Raw genomic sequence first — 19,167 nt, 5'->3', positions numbered from 1 at the left:
CCATAGCTGTGTCAGCTACCCTACGTCACCATAAAGCAATCATAGTGCTGCTGCTTTGTTACCGGTGTGTGATTCATTATACCTGTAAACAAACATGAATTACTTTTTCATGCTTTTTTATTTTTGATGTCTAGTATTAGTAATATGTATAAGGTGTTCAGTGTGCGTATCATGTAAGGTGTTATTAATGTAGGAACAACAGATCATCTTGTAAACAGATAACAAACTTACAGTGTGAGAAATACAGTGCTGTAAATATATTTTCTCTCCCTCATGATTTTTTTTGGTATTTTCTTTTCTCTGGCTTACTTTGTAGGGATATGGTATATACTACTTAACGCAAAACGTGTGTTAGTCAGCCATGTTGTCAGTAAGGCTTTCAGTCAGCGGGAGGCTGGCAGTAATTAAGCTTTTGGAGAGTCAAAAGTTCACCTTGAATTTTCATCCAGTTAGGGTGTCAGTGCCCTTAACCTCTGTGTTGTTCAAGGGTCAGTGATACTTAATTTCTTTGCATGGTTGTGGAAGTGCCATCAGGACTCGGCTCTTTTCCTTCTTCCTGTTTTGTTTTGGAAGATACTCGAGTGAAATTACTGGTGTGTTGTGCTTGCAGAGAGTTATAGCTCTAGCTCAGCCTTGACTGACAAGCTGCTAGCCACGTGCAGCTAGTTATGTAAACTGGAATAAAATGGGAAAGTTAGTTCCTCCGTGTCACTAGCGACCTATCCAGTGCTCAGATGCTGTTGTATTTTTATTTTATTTTATTGAGAGAAGCGCACCCAAGTGAGGTGAAGGGGAGAGGGAGAGGAGACACCTCGATGAGCTGGGAGCCTGATGAGGGGCTTGATTCCGAGATTCTGGGGTCAGCCAAAGGCAGACGCTGAACTGCCTGAGCCACCCAGGTGCCCCCAGAGCCATTGTATTGGATAGCACACATACAGAACATTTCTGTCAGAAAGTTCTGGATAGTGCTGCTAGAGACCAGAGGCTGGCAAACCGCTGTGGACCAAATTTAGCCCACCTGCTTTTCTGTAAACAGTGTTCTATTCGAATACAGTCATACTCTTTCATGTATATATTGTCAGGCCTACTTTCCTGGCACAAAAGCAAAGTTGAGTAGTTGTGGCAGAGACTGCATAACCACAGACCCTAAATATTTACTGTCTGGCTTTTGACTGTTTAATGAGCCTTCCTGACCATATTGATTGACCCAGAATATAACCTGGCCCTCAGGATTTTTAAAGCTCCCCTAGTGATTTTATTATGTAGCAAAGCTTGGGACCACTGATCAGATAAACTGTTCCCCTGAATCCCTGCTTCCGTGGCTCAGAGCTGGCAGAGTGGGTACTCCTGTGACTTAGATTTCTGAGCCCTTGACCTGCAAGGGATTGTTCAGGATTCATTCATTATAGATTAGTTGGTTAGGAAATCCGTCCTGTCTCCGCATCCCCCTTTGCAGGCGGCTATGGCGTTCCAAGGCCTTACACAAGCTGTCCCTCATTCCAACTGTGTGCATCCGGTTATGTGGGTCCACTTACGTCCTTAGTGCAGAGTTCTCAGACTAGCTAGCATCCATGAGGGGTTTAGAACGACCCTATTTCAAGCTAGAAGGTTCCCCACCCTTTGCAATAAGTACTCCCATGATGGTAATGCTGCTGGGGGAGCAGCTCGAGCACCACTGTTTCAGAGGTGCTTCTCACATTTTACTGTGCATATGAATCACTGGTGGATCTTATTAAAATGCAGCTCCTGGCTCATTAAGGGTAAGGGTAGAGCCCGAGACTGCATTTCTAACAAGCTCCCAAGTATTGCTGGTAGACTACTGTGAAAAACCCAACTGAGGGGGTACCTGTGTGGTTCAGTGGGTTAAGCCTCTGCCTTCGGCTCAGGTCCTGATCTCAGGGTCTTGGGATTGAGCCTCACATCAGGGCCCCTACTCCCCTGCCCCCCCCCCGCCCTCTGCCTGCTGCTCTGCCTACTTGTGATTTCTGTTTGTCAAATAAATAAATAAAATCTTTAAAATTTTCCAACTGAGTAAAGTAAAAGATCAAATTGGCTTCATTCAGTGATTATTTGGGCAGCATCTCATCTGGTAATAGAAGAGAGCTCTACCAAACCCAAAAATGAAAGGTTTTAAAGGCAGGAAGGGGGGCACCTGGGTGGCTCAGTTGGTAAAGCGACTGCCTTCGGCTCAGGTTATGATCCCAGAGTCCCAGGATCCAGTCCTGCGTCAGGCTCCCAGCTCCACGGGGAGTCTGCTTCTCCCTCTTGCCTTCTCCCCTCTATGTTCTCTCTCACTTTCTCTCTCAAATTAAAGAAAAATCTTAAAGGCAGAAAGGGGACAGAAAAAAATTATTAGCAAAGAATGCATTGTTTCAAGCAAGATCACCCTCCTAAGTGGAATGGAAGGGCCCAATGGGCAGATTACCTCACTAATACTAACCAGATAATCCAAATTGACTGATTAAAGTTAAGCTGATGGGAGGCAGCTTTTGTCCATCCTTTTTTTGGTATTCATAGATTGTGACGTCTTTTGCTTAATTTCTGTGATATTCACAAGCCATGACTTCAGGTTCAAAATCTTTTAAGTCTGTCACTCCTTTTCTGACATTCCTGTCTTGGGGGGAGGTCATTTGCTTGACGGTTAGTGGCTGTGAACACACACTTAAAAGCAGGAAGTTTATTATTATTGTGAACAGGATAATCCCTGTGTTTGTAGTCCCCAAGACCTAGACCAATCAAAATCAGTCACAGAAAGACCCCACGGAAGGAGTCACCTTTTTGAGCCAAGAGGGTTGTTCAGTGATCTTACACAGCTGAGTTTCAGTTCCCCCGAAGTGTTACTCCAGCAGCAGCAGTGGTTGATGTTGGCCATAGCTCAGACACCTCCATGCTCAGCCAAAATATATTCGGGGGCCATTCTGTTAACAAGAACAACTTAGACGAGAGAATCTAAGGATCTTTGTTGGAAAGTTCTTGTCTTAGCAGTGGCTTCTGCAGTATTTTTGAGTTAAGGTTTCTAATCATACTCTAATTTGCATTTCCTGAGAACCAGAGAAGTATGCCCCTGCAAAAGGAGGTTATTCCTGAGTCATGAGTGTCTCCTAATAATTTCTTTGTGACTTGATATAGAAATCCAAGAGTCAACCAGTTGAGGTATCATTGTTCATGGTGGAAAGTTAGGGGCACAGCTAACCTAAGGCATTGCCCAGCCATTGCCAGCTAGCTAGGTATTCATAGGCCCAAGGGGAGTGGTAACCACAGACAAAGACAAACTCTGTCAGGGTGCAGATCATCTCCATTAAAGTGGTCATACTAATGAATTCATTCACAGAGTTTGCTGCATTTACCTATTCAAGCCAGGGGTCAGTTAGGTTTTCAGCACAGATGGGAAGAAAATCTCCTAACTTGAAATAGGGTCATTCTAAATGACTTGTGAAGATGTGTGCTGCTGGTGAGATCTTTTGAGTGAAAAGGAACAGGTCTGACTTACACAATCATGAGAGCTTGTGGGTGCAGGTGTACCAAGATTTACTTAGATACTTGGGTCTGATTAGGCACCTAGCAGTTATAAATGGAGAAAGGTAAAAGGCACAGGATGTTCTAGCCCTAAGAGTTGAGCTTGGTATACAAGGTTTTTTAAGGAGGAGGGGGTAGTAACATTGTAGTGATTGGGAAGAGAAGAGAAATTGGTCACAGGGAAGACCAGGGGATCTCTAGCCTTTTGGATAGATCAGAATTTTGATGACAAATCCAGCAGTCTGAAAGGTTACCTTCCTTAGTACTGGCTGGGAGATAATAGATAGAGGGTGTTACCTTTCCAGGCCAAGACCAGAGTGAAGGAAAGAAGAAGGAAAAAAGTTTTCATGTTAGTTAAAGTATGAAGTCTTGATCCAGGGGGAAGCAGTCTATGTAGAAGTCACCTGCTTCTTGGCCTCATCACTTTGATTTGGAGATTTCTGATGCTGGACAGGACCAGATGTCAGGAGGAGCCTTCTTCAGCTGTAAGGTATTTACCCAGGGCTCATTGCCTTCTAGTTTGGCAGCAGAATCAGTAGTCAGGAGCCACTTGGTAAGGTCTTTTCAATAGGTTTGAAGGCTACTTTCTTACGATGTTTCCAGAATACTCAATCACCAGGCTCTAGACCATGACTAGCAGGATCCTTTGAATTGGAAACCAGGAAAGCTTCACTAACCTATTGATGATAGGCTTTAGCATAAAACATTAAAAGACTTAGAGTAGCTAGTCAGACCAAGTTGAAACAACAAGGGACCAGCAGAAAGCTGTATACCAATAGGCCTTGCTCTACCAGTGACTATCTCATGTGGAGTGTTTGTTTCCCTGAGAGGGCTGCTGTGAATAGTCAGCAAAGCCAGAGGCAACATTAATTAACAACTTAGGTCAAAGGAGTACAGCCGTTTCAGCAAGTTTAGAATTTGAGGATCCTATTAGTTCTCTCAACCTTGTCTGATAGGATCAAGGGTGATTGGCTCAGTGATCATTTCAAGAGGTTTGCAAGGCTTTCATTAAGCCACGGGAGGTGGGTGCCTCAATCACTGGAAATTATAGAAGGTATACCACAAGTGGAAAACATGTTTTCTGTCTCTTTGCTACTGAAAGGCCATCAGCCTTGCAGCAGGGAAGGGCTTCAGCCTATCTGGAAGGCATGAATTCAAGAACATATGGGTAGTAACCCCTACCGCTGCAGTTGTTCAGAGGGGCCAGGAGGAGGAGGTTTGAGGCCTCTGGGAACAAATCTCATTTTCCCAAGATTGCAGACCTGACCGGTCAGACATTTAGATGCAAATGAGGCAGCAGGAGCCGAAAGAGCTCCCAGGAGGTTTGTCTCCTTGCAGAAGTGTTGGGTCAATTCTGAATTGAGATTTTAAGCTGTGTTCGGAGTTTACAGAAAAATGTCTTTTCCTAAAGTTAAATTCACGGAGGCTTCTCCTAAACCTGCGGCCTTATAGTGGCTGGAATAGGCTGTAGCAGCGGAACCAAAGTTGTATGCTGTAACAGGCAGTGACTTGGTTATCTCTTTCGTGCACAGATGAGGTGAAAGGGTTGGGTTTGGTAACTCTAGGGCACGTGAATCTTCTAGTGCTTATTTTTGTCTTAAAAAGGACTGCTTGTGTTTATCTTCCCATGCAAGGGGTTCAGGTACTGAAATTTTAGTAAATTCATAGAGTGGGGAACCAATAGAAAAATTAGAAACCCATTGTATATAACAGCCAGCTAGGTTAAGAAATCCACAAAGCTGTGCTCAACTTAATCCTTTTTCGAAATAACTGAATTCCTTTAGTGCTTAATTATGACCTGGGTAATCAACAGTGTCTAGAAATAATTGTGATTTTTTTCCCTCAGAGACTTTATGTCCCTTTTCAGTGAACTACTGCAACAAGTAAATCAAATCTTTTGTGGACACCTCTTTGGTAACTGAGCATAGAAAGAGCTGGTCTGCATATCACAGGATGGATTTCCTAGGGAACTGGAAGATAATGAAATCTTGGTGGAGTACATGGGGATGATAAGGGACCTTGATGAATCCTTGAGGCCGGACTGTCCAGATATATTATTGATTGTTCCAAGTAAAAGAAATTAATATTGGCTGTTGAAGTCCACAGAGATGCTGGAAAATGCTGAACAAGTCTACAACAGAAAACCATTTGAATTTGGTAGAACTTGTGACAAAAGGGTGCCTGCGTTCGGAACAATGGAGAATAACTTGTTAATAGCTCTCAGGTCCTGGACAAGTTGCTTTCCCATCCAATTATGTTTCCAAACTGGCAAATTCTGCATGTTGGAGGGCTGGAACAGGAAATGATTAACCTCTGGGCAAGGTGTAAGGCCTTATATGGCCTCATGCCTTAATAGATATTAGAGCAATACAGACGTAGGTTTAGTTCTGTCTGTCGGAATTTCTGTAGGCTCTGTACTTGCTGTTCCCCCAATGTCCGAATTGGAAGTGGCCCACAAATTTTTCAGGCATCTCAGTTAAATTAGGGAATTTCTGTTGGAATTTTCTCTCATCTCTATCAAAGACCAATCATAAAGAGTATAAGATCAGGGGTGCCTGGGTGGCTCAGTTGGCTAAGCATCTTAACTTCGGCTCAAGTCATGATTTTGGGGTCCTGGGATCGAGCCCCGTGTTGGGCTCTCTGTTAGGCAGGGCGGGAAACCTGTTTCCCTTCTCTCTCCACCTGCTTCTCTGCCTACTTGTGATTTCTTTCTCTCTGTGTGTGTCAAATAAATAAAATCTTTAAAACAAAATGTAAGTTCAGGTTGGTCAGGAAATTCTAAGGTGAAGTGACATTAGAAGCAAAATATATTAGCTATTTTAATTTAGAAAGGAGATCTCTACCTAATAAATTGGGGCTGTAACGCAGAGTAAAAAAGGCGGCTTTAGTAAAATGCCCCGTAGTCATTTGTATTGGTCGAGCTAGAAATTCTGTCAGAGCTTTACTAGATACCCCTGGTATATAAACCTTCTTTCCATTCGGAGGGATCTGTTGTCCTGTGAGAGTGGGTTAAAGATGGTATGTATTGCAGAGCATGCATGCAAGCAAGGGGAGGGGCAGAGGGAGAGAGAGAGAATCTGAAGCAGACTTTGTGCTGAGCACAGTTTGATGGGGGTGCTCAGTCCCATGACCCGGAGATCATAACCTGAGCCAAAATTAAGAGTGGGGCATGCTTAACCAACTAAGCCACCCAGGTGCCCCAGAGTGCAGTTTAAAGTAGAAAGTGTAGTTCTGGTATCTACTAGAATTTAGCAAAATTCTTGATAATTTTACTTTCCCCTTGGATGTTTAGGGTACTACTGATAGCAGTTTTACTGGAAGGTGCCTTGGAAACCTGTTAGTTTTGGAGATGGCCCATATGGGAGCTCTTCCTTGGGGGCATCGAGGAATTTGTGTAGGACCTTTGAGGACAGTTTCCCTGAGGTGCCCCAGTTGATTACAAATGAGAAAATGAACCCTGGGCCAGCCATTTGATGACGGACTTCAAGGAGGGTATGATGTGGGAGACCCAGTAAGGCCATTAGTGTGGCGGACCTTTGTTTATGATTTTGGTTCAAATCCTCTCAGAGTGTTTGGCTGTGGTCACAAGTTCAGTCAAGCCAGTGGCCTCTCATCCTAAGTTCTGCCTTTTTATTAACCCACTAATCTCAGGAAATAATCCATTTGCAAATAGGGCAGCTTGAACAGGTCGTATGGAATCTGGAGTGCCATAGGAAGAACACTTCCAAACAGCCTTGAGATTCTGCCACAGATTCATCTTTTATTTCCATGTTTGGATAATAGAGCAATCTGTGCAGGCAGGGAAGAATCAGTATTGCTTTTTAAAATATCACTTGATTTATTTCTAGATTTTCATGGTCTGTAAGAGGACTATGTTGGTAATTGAAGATCTTGACTCTCATCCTTGGAATTATGCCATTCTGCTTCCCAAATCCATTTTTGGCCTTCACGAGGTTCTACCAACATGTGTACAAGCTGGTAAAGATCTGGCATCCTGGGGTCATAGGCACTCATAAGGATTCTAAACTCTTCAGAAAACTCAAGGCTCTTCCGTAGGTTTAGGAAATTCTTTAGCTATGGCCCTTAGTTTGGTCTTTAACCAAGGAGTGAAAGAAATCTGAGAAGGATCACTTGCAGCATCAGGTGATTTTATTATTAAAGATAACAGTTTAATAGCCTCTTCAGAGTGGCAAGGCAATTTTGACAGAATGAATAAAACATGGGGCACCTGGGTGGCTCAGTCGGTTAAGCGTCTGCCTTCGGCTCAGGTCATGATCCAGGGACCTGGGATCAAGCCCCACCAGGGAGTCTGCTTCTCCCTGTTTAGCTCCCCATTCTTGTGTTCTCTCTGTGTCAAATAAATAAAACCCTTTTAAAAATTAGTAAAACATGAGTACTCACATAAAGGAGGACAGAGGGGAGTGAGGAGTCAATTCAGTCCTATCGTCTGTTACTTTAGGTGCCTCTGTGTCTTCAATTTCTCCTTGGTCTTTTTGAAGTGAATCTTCTAGTGAGGCTATTTTGGAATATTGAAGTCTTTTGGAAACCTCTGCATACCAATTAAAATGGGTATCCCATTCTTTCCATTTTAATTCAGGAACCCTTACTTTCAAATATGATTCTTTTTTTTAATTGAAGTATGGTTGATGTACAATATTATATTAGTTTCATGTGTACAACATAGTGTTCAACATTTATATACAATACAAAGTGATCACCATAGTTCATCTGGCTACCCTCTATCACCGTACAAAGTTACTGCATTATTAACTGTATTCCCTGTGTTGCACATTGCATCTGTGTGTCTTATTTATTTAATAACTGGTAGTTTGTACCTTTTTATCGCCTTCCCCTATTTTGCCCACCCCCTCATGATCCTCCCCTCTGACAGCCACCAGATTGTTCTCTGTATCTGAGTCTGCTTCTGTTTTGTTCCTTTGGTTTTTCTAGATTCTACATGTAAGTGAAATCATGGTATATGTCCTTCACTGATTTATTTCATTTAGGATAATATCCTCTAAGTCCATCCATGTTGTCTCAAATGGCAAGATTTCATTCTTCTTGATGGCTGAATAGTAGTCCATTGTATATATACACCACAGGTTCTTTATCCATTTATCAGTGAACACTTAGGTTGCTTTCATATCGTGGTGTTTGTAAATACTGCAGTGCACATAGGGGCGCATACATCTTTCTAAATGGTCTTTTAATTTTCTTCACATAAATACCCTGTAGTGGGATTACTGGATCGTAGGGTAGTTCTGTCTTTAACTTTTGAGAACCTCCATACTGTTCAGCATAGAGGCTGCACCATTTTGCATTCCCACCAAAAGTGCACGGAAATTCCGCTTTCTATACATCCTTACCAACACTTGTTATTTCTTGTCTTTTGAACATTAGCCATTCTGGTAAGTGTGTGGTGATCTCATTGTGGTTTTCACTTGAATTTCCTGATGAGTGATGTGAGCATCTTTCATGTGCCTTGGCCATCTATATGTCATCTTTGCAGAAATGTCTGCTTAGGTCCTTACCCACTTTCTAATTGGGCTTTTTTTTTTTTTTTTTTTTGAGAGACACACAGTGAGAGAGGGAACACCAGCAGGGAGAGTGGGAGAGGGAGAAACAGGCTTCCCGCCTAGCAGGGAGCCTGATGAGGGGCCCAATCCCAGGACCCTGGGATCATGACCTGAGTCGAAGGCAAGCGCTTAATGACTGAGCCACCCAGGCATCCCTTTAATTGGACTTTTTAAAATACTGAGTTGTGTGAGGTCTGTTTTGGACATTAACCCTTTATCAGTATATCGTTTGCAAACATCTCTCATTTAGTAGGTTGCCTTTTCATTTTGTTGCTTCCTTCACTTTGCAAAAGCTTTTTAGTTTCACGTGGTCCCACTTGTTTATTTTTGCCTTGCTGCCCTTGCCTGAGGGGACAGGTCCAAAAATATATTCCTGTTTTCTTGTAAGAGTTTTATGCTCCTGGTTTAAGTCTTTGATCAATTTTGAGCTTATTTTTGTGTATGGTATAAAAAACGTACTCCAGTTTGATTCTTTGGCATGTAGCCATCTACTTCTCCTAGACCATTTATTAAAGAGACTATCTTGGGGCACCTGGATGGCATTGTTGGTTGAGTGTCTGACTCTTGGTTTTGGCTCAGGTGGTGGTCTCAGGATTGTGGGATTGGGCCCCACATCAGGCTCTGAGCTCAGTGTGGCATCTGCTTGAGAATTTTCTCTTTCCCTCTCCCTCTGTCCCTCCCCTGCTCTCTTTCTAAAGTAAGTCTTTAAAAAAGACCCATCTTCGGGTGCCTGGGTGGCTAATGGGTTAAAGCCTCTGCCTTCGACTCAGGTCATGATCCCAGGGTCCTGGGATTGAGCCCCATGTCGGGCTCTCTGCTCAGCGGGGACCCTGCTTCCTCCTCTCTCTGCCTGCTTCTCTGCCTACTTGTGATCCCTGTCTATCAAATAAATAAAATCTTTAAAAAAAAAAAAAAAAGACCATCTTTTCCCAATTGTATGTTCTTGCCTCCTTTGTCAAATATTAATTGACCATATAAGCATGGGTTTGTTTCTGGACTCAATTCTGTGCCATTGACCTGTGTGTCTGTTTTTGTGTCAGTAGGGACTGCATTGAATAGTGGATTCCTTTGAGTAGTATGGACATTTAACAATATTAAGTATTCCGGTTTCTTGAGTGTGGTGTATCTTTCCATTTATTTGTGTCATCTTTTATTTCTTTCATTCTTGTCTTAACGGTTTTCAGAGTACAGTTCTTTTGCCTGCTTGGTTAAATCACTCTTTTTGCTCAACTGTACATGCAATTGCTTTCTTGCTCTCTCTTTCTCATGGTAGATTATTAGTATATTAAAAGACAACCAGTTAATGTATATTAATTTTGTATCTGGCAACTTTATTGAATTCTTATCCTAATAGTTTCTTGGTGGAATCTTTATAGAGTTTTCTATATATAGTTCTCTTGTTGCCTACAAATAGTGTTTTACTTCTCTTCTAATTTGGACACCTTTTATTTCTTGTGCTTGTCTGATGTGACTAGGACTTCCAATCCTATGTTGAATAAAGTGACAAAAGTAGGCATCCTAGTTTTGTTCCTAGTCTTAGGAGAAAAGCTTTCAGCTTATCACCATTGACTATGATGTTAGCTGTGATTTTGTCATATGTGGCCTTTATTATGTTGAAGAATGTTCCCTAAATACCCACTTTAAGTTTTTATTATAAATGAATGTTGAATCTCATCAAATGCTTTTTCCACATCTGCTGAGCTGACCATCTGATTTTTTTTTTTTTTTTTTTAAGATTTTATTTAGGGAGAGAGGATAAGTAGTGGCGGGGAGGGGCAGAGGGAAGAGGAGACCAGACTCCCTGCTGAGCAAGGAGCCCGATGCAGGACTTGATCCTAGGACACCAAGATCATGACCTGAGCCCGAAGCAGACACTTAACCAACTGAGCCACCCAGGTGCCCCTGATTTTTCTATTAATGTGGTATATATTGATTGACTTGTATCCTTGCATCCATGGAATAAATCTTACTTGATCATGGCATATGATCTTTTTTAATGTATTGCTTAGTTCAGTGTACTGACATTTTGTTGAGGATTTTTGCATCTGGGTTGATTAAGGATATTGGCCTACAACTTGTGTGTGTGGTATCTTTGTCTGATTTTGGCATCCAGGTAGTGCCAGCCTTCTAGAATGAGAAATCTGGAAGCATTCCTTCCTCTTTGATTTTTGGAATAGTTTAAGAGGGATACATATTAATTCTTCTTTGTTAGAATTCATCTGTGAAACCTGGTCTTGCACTTTTGTTTGGTGGGAGTTTTTTGATTACTGATTCAGTTTTGTTACTGGTAATAGGTCTATTTAGATTTCCTGCTTCTTGATTCAGTCTTGGAAAATTGTATGTTCCTAGGGATTTACCCGTTTCTTGTAAGTTGTCCCTTTCCATGTAACTTCTCTTTCACTTCTGATTTTATTTGGTCCCTGTTTTTTTCTTGGTAAGTCGGACTAAACATTTATCAATTTTATCTTTCCGAAGAACCAGGTTTTCTTTAAAGATTTTATTTACTTGATAGAGAGCAAGCAAGAACAAGTGGGCAGAGCAGCAAGCACAGGGAGAGGGGAAGCCGACTCCCTGCTCAGCAGGGAGCCCAGCTCAGGGATTCAGTCGCAGGACCCCAAGCTGGAAGGCAGATGCTTAACCAGTTGAGCCATCAGGTACCCCAAAGAACCAGCTTTTAGTTTCGCTGACCTTTTCTATTGTTTTTTAGTCTCAGTTTCATTTATTTGTGCTCTGATCTTTTTATTTCCTTTAGTCTACTAACTTTGGGCTTTGTTCGTTTTTTAGTTTCCTTATAAAGGTGTAAGGTTGAGATTTTTCTAGATTCTTGAGGTGGACTTGTATCACTATAAACTTCCCTCTTTTTTCCTTTTTTAAAGATTTTATTTATTTGAGAGAGCAAGCAGTGGGTTGGGGAGGTAGACTCCCTGCTGAACAAGGAGCCTGATGCAGGGCTCCATCCCATGACCCGGGGACCATGACCTGAGCCAAAGACAGACACATAACTGACTGAACCACCTAAGCACCCCTAAACTTCCCTTAAAATTGTTTTTGCTGTGTCTTCTACATTTTGAACTGTTGTGCTCCCATTTGCATTTGTTTCGGGGTATTTTTTTTCTCTTATTTCTTTGTTGACCCGTTGGTTGTTTAATAGCATGTTGCTCTTAGCCTGCATGTGCGTTTCTTCCAGTTTTTGTTTTGTTTAGTTTTTTTTTTTTTTTTAAGGTTTTTGTCTTGGCTTTTTTTTTTTTTTTTTTTTTAAGATTTTATTTATTTTACAGGGAGAGAGAGATCACAAGTAAGGAGAGAGAGAGGGGGTTGGAAGCAGGCTCCCTGTGGAGCAGAGAGCCCAATGCAGGGCTCAAGCCAGGACCCTGGGATCATGATCTGAGCTGAAGGCAGAGGCCTTAACCCACTGAGCCACCCAGGCGCCCTGCCTTGGCTCTTTTCTTTGGAACATATTCTCATTTTTCCTCTCAGTTTAAATATATTTGTTTCTACATACTAAGTAGATTGATTACATCTCCTGTATTAAAGAAGTGGCTTTATGCCAAAGGCATCCTAGGAGACCCAGTAGTGCCAACTCCCCAGGTCACCCAAGCCATGTGTCTCAGGGATGTCCATGTGGGGTGTGCACACCCTCCTGTCCTCGCTGGGTTGTGGTTGGTGTGGACTCCCTGGTGTGCAGGGCAGTTCTCTGGTGCGGCGGCTGCAGTAGCTATGGGCACGGCAGCCTTCCGGTGCTGCTTGCTGCGGAAGTCCAGCTGCAGCTGTTGCAGGAAAGCTCATGTGCAGAGCTGCTCCCCCCACCCCGTCGCAGGTGCATTCATGGCTGGGGGGGGGGGTTGTGCAGTGCCAGGCAAAGCCTCCCACTGTGTGTGGCACAGCAAGAGGTCACTTGGGAAGGTTCTGGTGCTATCTGAGCTGTATGCCAGGTGTGCCAGGGTCAAGTGTGTTTCCTAACTCAGGGATCTGGTCTACTTGTCCCCATTAAGGCCCATTTTAACTCTGGACTGTTTTTAGTAAGATTTCGCCACTTTCGTAGATACTTCTAACTTTAGTTCCTTTAGTTTTTAGATACAAACAATACAAGTGTGCCAATACACTAGACTTAATTAGCTAAGACTGTGGATTTCTCAGTGCCAATCTAAGTATCTAAAAGGGATGTGCCACTGGGTTGGGGGTTGGTGTTTTACAGTGTACCTTTGTTGCACAGAAATTTTCTTGAAGTTGGTGGGTGCCCAAATGTCCGTGCAACCAATCCCATGACCAGTTTCCTATCATAAGAGTTGTCTTGGGGATGACAGGCACTGTAAGATACTCATGTCCAATACTCAAGCCAATTTTTGTGGCTTTTTGGCTTCCAAAATCCTCATTAGCAATAGCTTTTTTTTTTTTTTTTAAAGGATTTTATTTATTTGCTTGACAGAGATCACAAGTAGGCAGAGAGAGGAGGAAGCAGGCTCCCGGCAGAGCAGAGAGCCCAATGCGGGACTCGATGCTAGGACGCCGGGACCATGACCCGAGCCAAAGGCAGAGGCTTCAACCCACTGAGCCAGCCACCCAGGCGTCCCAGCAATAGCTTTTATGTACACAAAAGATGACAAATAAATATGTGCCTTTCTCTGCTCGGCAGGAAGCCTGCTTCCTCCTCTCTCTCTGCCTGCCTCTCTGCCTACTTGTGATCTCTGTCAAATTAAAAAAAAAAAAGTATGTGCCTTAACATACTAGTAGTAACTAAGAAAGGTTTACTGGGGACTGGCCAAGAAAAGGCTGTGTGTACCACCAGCAATTCCCAGCATGGACTAAACCAGCAAATTCCAGCAAATAGGGACTGTGGACTGGAAAGAGGTTCCAAATAACTGGGAAATGCAAATTGAACCAAGGGCTGGGGAACTGGGTTCTGAATGGAATATTCTGCCAGCTGGAAGTGACTAAGTCCTGGACTGGAAAGCCAATTAGACTAGGATCACAACTTGGAATCTCAGAAATGGTGAAAGGACCGTGAACTCAAAAATGCGTTTGTGAGGGGGTAAGGGGTGCACCTTGGTTGAGCATCTGATTCTTGATCTCAGCTTGGGTCTTTTTTTTTTTTTAAGATTTTATTTATTTATTTGACAGACAAAGATCACAAGTAGGCAGGGGGTGGGGGAGTTGGCTCCCTGTTGAGCAGAGAGCCCGATGCGGGGCTCGATTCCAGGACCCTGGGATCATGACCCGAACCAAAGGCAGAGGCTTTAATCCACTGAGCCACCCAGGTGCCCCTCAGCTTGGGTCTTGATCTAGGGTTGTGAGTTCAAGCCTCAAGTCCATGCCCAGCATGGAGCCTACTTTAAAAAAAAAAAAAAGGTTTGCAAGTATCATTCCCAGGGTTCTCATTGTCCCAGAGTGCTGTAAGAGGTTTGATTCAGCTCCTGGCACTGCCATCTGATCTGTTAAAAATCTATTCAGTGATTCATGAATCAGGCAGCAGCTCATCTGCGATAGAAGGTAGTAAGTAGCCTCTGTAGAGCTGTAGAAAAGGGAAATTTATTAACGTGGAAAGGGGGTGGATATGGAAATTATTAACAAAGAATGCATTGTTTCAGCTAAGGTCACCCTCCCGAGGGGAACAGGAAGGTCTGTGGGGCAGAGTACCTCATTAGTGCTAACCAGGTAATTCCAAGTTGACTGGTGAAGTTATGTTCCTGGAGGATTCCAACTGCAACTAGCTTAGGAGTTAAGTCTTGGTTTGTTGATGTGGAGTTTAGTACAAGTGACTCCATTTTGGGCCTGCTATCTCCTTTTTAACACCACAAGCCAGACTCGACTCTGATTAGTAAGCCTATAGACTATTTTAGGAGCGCATTCTAACCTGATCTCCCTGTCCTGCATCTCTTGACTCCATCTCTAGGTTCTGCTACTAGGATGATTTTTCTAAAGCAGAGCCTTGATTTTATTCTAATGACTACCCTTCCTCTCCATTCCTTGTCTAAAAGCTGGATTTCGGGAAACTGCTCATACTGTCATTTTGATCCAAAACTTCCTTTCACTACTTTAGCCTTATTCCTTTCACCACTTGTGTTCCTGTCTTAGACCCTCCCGTTTCATATGCTGTTGCTTCTTTGCTTTCACTCCACTAATGCGCAGTGAAGAATAAGTGAGTTCCAGTATGTATGGTATCTTCATTCCAACCAAGAACTTAGAACCCGTTATAGTCCTTAGCACACTAGCCGTTTTTAATATTTAATTTTTAGCCTTGTGTGCATTTGGCTATAAATTTCTTCATCAGAAAGGTTTAGAAGAATTTTTTAGAAGAAATTTTTAGAAGAATTTTTTTAATGTTTTATTTATTTTACAGGGAACACATGTTGGGGGGCGGGTAGAGCAACGGAGAGGAACCCAAGTGGACTCCACACTGAACTCGAACCAATACAGGGCTTGATCCCATGACCCCACTATCAGACCTGAGTTGGACATTTGGCCAACTGCCCCAGCCAGGTGTCCCTAGAAGAATTCTTAAGAGTTTATAGTTTCCATTCCCATCCTGCTTCACAGAGGTATTAATGCTCGAAGCATTTTCTGTCATCTGTTAGTGCTCTGAAATACCAAACATGATAGAAGCCTTCATCTGCATCAGGTTTTCCCATTCTCTGCAGCTACTGAATGAATAGTCCAATTTGTTTTGACCCGCCACTCCCCTTTAGCATAATAGAACTCTGTGATCCTAATCACAGTCTATACGCCTCACAGAAACCACTTTTGCTCTTCTTTCCAGAAAGGTGCCAGCAGTCTGACTTGGCGATCAGATGTCTTGGTGGAATATCAAGGAGAAGGCCGTAATGTCACCGACCCAACCTGTCCTTTGCTGAGTCCTGGAGTATCGGTGAGTAATAGCTTGAGTTGGCTTAGACAGTTTTCTTACCAGTAGCACAGCAAGGCATTGGCTTAGATGTGTCAAGTATTAAAACCCTAAATCTGAGTCTTGGTCCTCTTTCACTTGACTTTGTCACTTGACTAGAAATTAGTAGACCAGACAAATTTAGTAATCCTGAAAATGATGTTTCTGACCTATTGTCAGAATGTGCACCTTGAATTCTTCCTTTTTCCTAACCAGCACATGTACCTACCCATATTCTTTTTCATTCCCCTTCTTGTTTTCCTCTCCTTCCCAAGTGGTGGTACCATTGTTTATGGGGGAGGTTAGCAGCAGCCCTTGGAAGAGATACGGGGTCACCACAGTTATATGTAACTGCCATTATAAGTGTCTTGCTTGGTGACAGTCAGGCTGGTCATGAAGGTGGTGGGAGCAATGTTGGCCTCACTTTGGATGATGCAAAATAGGAAAGTCAACTCCAGAGAGAAGCCCAATACCAAAGTACAAGGAAGTCGGTAAGGACAACATGAAAACATTAAGTTACCTGCAGCTGATTCCACAAAGCTCACTTGAGCCTTTTTCTCCAACCTGTTAAGATGACAGTTCCTAACAGACCTTAGACGTGACTCCTAGGAGATTCATTTCGTCTCCTTAGCATCTATGCCATCCACTTTCCAGTTGCTCACTGCAACACATTCTTGTCATGAGATTAGCACACGGTGGTGGCAAGAGTCTATAAGCAGAACTACCACAAACATCCTTAATCAAGTGAGCCACAAGTAAAGAACAAAGCCCCACATCTACCTTTGATTTACTTCTCTGTGGAAAGTTCCCTAATTTCTATCCAGTGGTAGGTCTGGCTTGAGCCAACTTGATTGCCCCTGTAGACAGGTGGTATTTGTTCCTATAGAACTCTCCTGATCTAACTTTCTGAATATCCCTACAGCAATGTTTCCCAGACTGTGTCTGTGAAGATGCTTACAATAACACCTACGCCTGTGTGAGGACCCTGTCGGCGCAGTGGAATTTACAGTATTGTGAGTTCGATGACCAGGAGGTAAGAAGGCCCTCTGTCTCCCCCACCCCCTTGCGTGCTAGTGCCCATGCTCTGCTGGCTGGTCGAGGTAGCAGAAGAATAACAATTCCAAGGCCGTTTCCTAAGGAAGATAGGTTTCTTATCTGTACTTAATACTGAGGCTTCCTTCGGTTCAGAAAATAGAGGGGCGCCTGGGAGGCTCGGTCAGTTAAGTGTCTGACTCTTGTTTGGCCCAGGTTGCGATCTCAGGGTCCTGAGACTGAGCCCCACACTCAGCACAGAGTCTGCTTGGAACTTTCTCTCCCTCCTCCTCTGCCCTCCTCCAACTCACATGTGCTTGCTCTCTCTCTCTAATCTTTTTTTAATTTTTTTTTTAATTTTTTATGAACATATTTTTATCCCCAGGGGTACAGGTCTATGAATCGCCAGGTTTACACACTTCACAGCACTCACCATAGCACATACCCTCCCCAATGTCCATAACCCCACCCCCGTTCTCCCAACACTCCTCCCCCCAGCAACCCTCAGTTTGTTTTGTGTCTCTCTCTAATTTTATAAAACAAAAACAAAAAACAGAATTCCACAAAGCCATACTGCATTTCTCTAACTGTGCCCTTTCTGAATGGGCTCTTCTGCACCCCTAGCACCACTCACACATTTAAAGGCACCGTCCACTTGTTCAGATTGCTGTATGCCTCCTCTGTTTGCTTCCCTGCTAGTTTGGGGCCACAGTAAGACACCTCAACTTCTGTGGAGGTAAAAGGAGTTGGGACATTTGCCAGAAGGCTAACAACCAGCTTGTTCAGAAACTCTGGTCCCCACAACAGCCTAGCCCAGAGCTGCTCAAATAGATGAGCAGTGGGCAATCAAAAGCCAAACCAGAGGCGCCATGCTTGTGAGAAGGTGGCTTTCAGCACCCGGAGACCAGTATGGACGGAGACCTCCCGCCCTGCAGTCCTTCGTGCTTTCACACTGTTCATCAGCACGTGCCCAGCTGGCATCCCACATCTTGCCCTGTGGAGCCGACACGCACTGTGTTTCTTGGAAATGGACTTGCTCACCACTCGTTTGTGGGTCAGAAGCACTTTGGACAGCAGGCAGAAGAGCATCGTTCAGAATCGGTTCTTGTTCCTCCTTCCCTGTAATGTTTAACTGTCATTTTCCTAGCCTGTCCCTTGGACAATAAAGTACAGAGCTGGGGGGAGAGGAGATAATAGTGGTATTAGATCTGTCTAGTGTCAGAAATAATGGGATTGTGTCCTTTCCCAGTTGGTGTTGGACATCCAGAACTGCTTTTTATTTTATTTGTTTTTTAAAGATTTTATTTATTTATTTGAGAGAGAGAGAGTATGAGAAGGGGGAAGGTCAGAGGGAGAAGCAGACCCCCTGCCAAGCAGGTAGCCCGATGCGGAACTCGATCCCGGAACTCCAGGATCAGGACCTGAGCCAGTCGCTCAACCAGCTGAGCCACTCAGGCGCCCCAAAACTGCTTTTTATATTTATTTATTTATGTATTTATGTATTTATTTATTTATTTATTTAAAAGATTTTATTTATTTATCAGAGAGAGAGAGGGAGAGCGAGCGAGCACAGGCAGACAGAATGGCAGGCAGAGGCAGAGGGAGAAGCAGGCTCCCTGCTGAGCAAGGAGCCCGATGTGGGACTCGATCCCAGGACGCTGGGATCATGACCTGAGCCGAAGGCAGCTGCTTAACCAACTGAGCCACCCAGGCGTCCCTTTATTTATTTTTTTAAATGATTTTATTTATTTATTTGAGAGAGAGAGCGAGCAAGCACGAGAGGAGAGAGATCAGCAGGAGAAGCAGACTCCCTGCTGAGCAGGGAGTCCGATGTGGGACTTGATCCCAGGACTCCAGGATCATGACCTGAGCCGAAGGCAGTCGCTTAACCAACTGAACCACCCAGGCGCCCCCAAAACTGCTTTTTAAAACACGAAAGTATAGCATCTGTACAACACAGGCTAGAGTACTTTCATATTTATTCTCATTTGAGTCTTAACAATTCTAACACAAAAATAAACCTTCAAATGTCAAATCTCACTTCTGTAACAATATTAGCACTGAGTCTACTTTCCGAGACCTTGCTGTTTGAGGGTCCTGCATTCTCTTCTCTGCTTTTATTATGAAAGATAGTAAATCTGTCCTCCTGTCACTGCTGAAAAGCAC

At 43.4% G+C, this 19,167-nt stretch overlaps 1 protein-coding gene across 1 annotated transcript in view; it reads left to right on the top strand.

Moving 5' to 3' along the window:
- Positions 1–19,167, top strand: part of GNS (glucosamine (N-acetyl)-6-sulfatase) — a 57,782-nt gene that overhangs the window by 32,779 nt on the left and 5,836 nt on the right. Inside the window, exons 11-12 of the mRNA XM_045073337.1 lie at positions 15,847–15,954; positions 16,892–17,002. Of these exons, the coding sequence (XP_044929272.1) occupies positions 15,847–15,954; positions 16,892–17,002 (219 nt within the window). The remainder of the gene's footprint in view (positions 1–15,846; positions 15,955–16,891; positions 17,003–19,167) is intronic.

The sequence above is a fragment of the Mustela putorius genome, unplaced genomic scaffold (assembly GCF_011764305.1).
Source record: "Mustela putorius furo isolate JIRA1106 unplaced genomic scaffold, ASM1176430v1.1 tig00537227_pilon_pilon_pilon, whole genome shotgun sequence".
Classification (NCBI taxonomy): Eukaryota; Metazoa; Chordata; class Mammalia; order Carnivora; family Mustelidae; genus Mustela; species Mustela putorius.
This window is presented reverse-complemented; position numbering and strand designations above follow the sequence as displayed.